General features: G+C 37.8%; 1 protein-coding gene across 1 annotated transcript; it reads right to left on the minus strand.

Moving 5' to 3' along the window:
- Positions 1–907: 907 nt before the first annotated feature.
- LOC132799115 (serine/threonine-protein kinase-like protein At3g51990) lies at positions 908–3,036 on the minus strand. The gene has a single exon (XM_016026063.4). It carries the CDS (start codon positions 2,730–2,732, stop codon positions 1,245–1,247), a length of 1,488 nt encoding a protein of 495 aa, XP_015881549.3. The 5' UTR covers positions 2,733–3,036; the 3' UTR covers positions 908–1,244.
- Between the last annotated feature and the right edge of the window lie 456 nt (positions 3,037–3,492).

Here is a 3,492-nt window from a genome sequence, read left to right on the forward strand (position 1 = left end):
TTGACGGTTTAAATTATATTATTTGGGTATATAGTTTGCCAACCATAAAAATCTTGAGCCCCTTGATGCCAAATGGCTAAACTATATAAACAGAAGTTTCCTGATGCTCCACTACATAATTGTCTTGCTATTTGATTTTCTTAGGTGGATATGGGCTGATCATGTATTATTTGGAAAAAAGCCAACCACATTTTTCAAATTCTGAAATTATGTATTGGAGAAAAAAACAGATAGAAAAAGAGTTACAAGTAAGACAGAATCCCAATAATGCAGATATTTTTCTCTTGTTTGGTGCAAAAATCTATTTGGGTTTCTTTGGGATGAAAGTGCCAGAAAAAATGGAGGTAAGTAAGTGATTAACCTACTTATGATTGTGACGTTTTACCCGACTCACTTCCAATCGAAAATAGTATCAAATTTTCAATTTTCCAAAAAATTCACAGAGAAAAACTGAAAATAGCTTCAACCACAATTTGCAAAGACTCCAAAGCCACATTCAGAACCTAATGGAAAGTTAAAGTTCAAAACCCATCATGTATCTCCAAGAATTACTTCAACCATCCCAAAAATTAGAAAGCTATTTCTTGGGAAAATTTTTTAGCTATGTTTTGTCCATATCTAGATGGAAGAAACTGGAAAACTTCTCGAGGGAATATATTGTGGGCCATACTTTTCGGCTATCTTGTCAAAGAAGATAACAGAAAATTTCTTTCAAGTCGTCCTACATTCAGGACTTGACTATATTCCTAGATTCATCCTCACTCCATTTCAAAAAGAAGCTTTTGACTGGTTTTAATTAAAAAAAATGATAGAATCTGAAGATGTAGAACCTACATTTTGATTCAAATTTTGGTGAATCTAAACTTTTCATTCAAATTATATTAGTACAAACAAATAGTAAGACAAATTGAAGTTTCAAGGATGAACATCAAATTTCTGTGCATTTGATGGTTTTTGAATCAGTTTCATGTATGCATTAAAGTGCATTTCTTATCATACATAATCAATATTGCACAACAAACATGAAAACTAATACAACGATCAAACAGCCTATAATTGGGACATAAGCAATGTGCCCATGATCTTCACAATTGTAAAAATGAAAAACAGATTAACAATGAATGAAACCCACAAACAATGAGCTACAAACAAATTTACATGTTCAATATTGAAAGCCAGAGAAGCTTACAGGTCCAACCTTTGCTCTATTTTTGAATCCCTTCACCAAAATTTTATGCTCTGAACTATACAACTTCAGCTTTATGAGAACGAAAACTTGAGCGAGGAATCACATCGTCTCTGCTCGTACATATTTCTGAACCTTTCCCAAAGGAACGGTTTCTTCTGAAATGCAACACATCTTTTTTACCAGCATCATTCCGGGATGGAGTTTTCCATCCAATGATATGTCTTCCACTACCAAATCTTGAACTAGAAACCCGACTACCGGATTTTGAAACAGGCTCAACTCCATCAGCATCACCGCGCAATTCAGACTCACCATCTGTAGTAGCCATAAGCTCCATCAAATTGCTACTGAACCCCAAGTCAGAGTAAACTCTCCTTGAACTCCTCATGGCTTGTTTAGCAAACTTAGCATCCATGGAATCCAAATTCCCTTCTCCAAAACCTTCAACCATGTTCAAATTAGGATTTCTAACTTCAACAGGGCGTCCTACAGTCTCTACCATCAAACATGGATTATTAAAACCATTCCATGTATGCAGAGGAACCAACTTACTCAAACCACTAAGCCAAACAACCACATCTTTCATGGCTGGTCTACGCTCCCTACAAGACCTCACACACTTGGCTGCTATAACAGCCAATTGCTTCCTTACAACAGGATCTTTGGGAGGTGGAATTCTTGGATCATAAACAGCCATTAGCTTCCCTTTCTTTATAAGGGGAATAGCCCAATCCACTATAGAAGGTGGTGAATGACCAACATCAATAGCTTTCCTACCACTAATAATCTCTAACAACAAAATCCCAAAACTAAAAACATCAAGTTTTGTGCTCAAATTATCTGGGGTCACATAGCAAGGATCAAGGTACCCCATGGTACCTGCAGGGGGTGTGGACCTTAGCCTATAGTCATCAACATGGCACCTTAATGCCAAGCCAAAATCTCCCAAACGGGCATTGAAATTACGGTCAATAAGCACATTTGCGGACTTAATATCTCTATGAATTACAGGTGGGTTTGAAGAATGAAGGGTGTCAATGGCCTTAGCAGTTTGCAAAGCCAATCGAATTCTTCGCCCCCAGGTGGGAGGTCGAGGACTAGAATGAATAACATCGTAAAGAGTACCATTGCTCATGAACTCCACCACCAAAAGCCTATCTTTTGAATCATTTGTATAACCCACCAGATTGACCAGCCTTGGACTCTGAATCTTGGACAAGATCTCGATCTCATTGTCAACCTCATTGGTGATCTCTGGTGCAGAGGAAGATGCAGGTCTTTGACAGAGGTTGTGATGGGCTCGAGAAGGCCTTTTCACAGCAACAAGACGACCACGGAGGACAGCCTTATAGACATAACCATGGCTTCCTTTCCCCAACAACTTCTGGTCAGAGAAGCCATTGGTGGCTGCCTCAAGGTCACTGTAATCAAACTGTTGGATCTTGATGGGCCTTTCTTGAGGAGAAGAGGTGGTTTTGGAAGATGGGGTATGGGAATTAGAGGTTGAGATAGCAGATTCAGCTCTGCAAGATAGGTACCCCATCAAGATTTCACCTTTTTTTTCTATGTTTTTGGATTTTGGGTTATAGTGAATTTGTGAAAGGAGATGGAGGGTGTTATATATCTTATTTTCTCGTTTGTGAATAAAAAAGATGGAAACTTTTTCTACATCAAAGAAAACAGAGTAGAGGAAAAGAGGTCTGGTTGGGTTGGGATGTGGGTTTTGGAGATGTTTTTGGGATTTGGAAATGTCTGTCTTTGTGTGGTCTAAATGCAAGAGAGAGAAAGAGAGAGAGAGAGAGAAGAAGGTGGGGCGATAGGGCGGATTCTTTGCGTCTGGTCTAGTGAGCCCACCAAATAGGAATCCCAAGGGAGATATACAATAATAAATTACCATTTATGTATTTTAACCTTAAAAATTGCACTATATTAATGTATTTTCATGGGTGTATATATATCTACAGTAGGTTATACTTTTCTTTCTTTTCCCTTCCCCTCCCCCCCCCCCAAAGCTCTGCTTCTTCCCCAAGTATACAACAAGCTAATCATTTGAGAAAATACTTTTTCTAAAACACCTTTCAAAGCAAAGTGACTGACAACTATTCAATACCTTGCTTGTCTTTAAAATATAGTTAAATTTAGCTTTTAGGCGATGGCTAAAATATACCAAGAGCTATTAACTCATCTAATCACTTTTAGGTCAGCTTCCAATCTATGGTTTCACACCCCCTCCTCTCCACAAAAAAAAAAAAAAAAAAAAAAAAAAAAAATCCACGGTGTTGTACATGTACTTTTACCTTTTC

Source organism: Ziziphus jujuba, chromosome 2, assembly GCF_031755915.1.
Source record: "Ziziphus jujuba cultivar Dongzao chromosome 2, ASM3175591v1".
Classification (NCBI taxonomy): Eukaryota; Viridiplantae; Streptophyta; class Magnoliopsida; order Rosales; family Rhamnaceae; genus Ziziphus; species Ziziphus jujuba.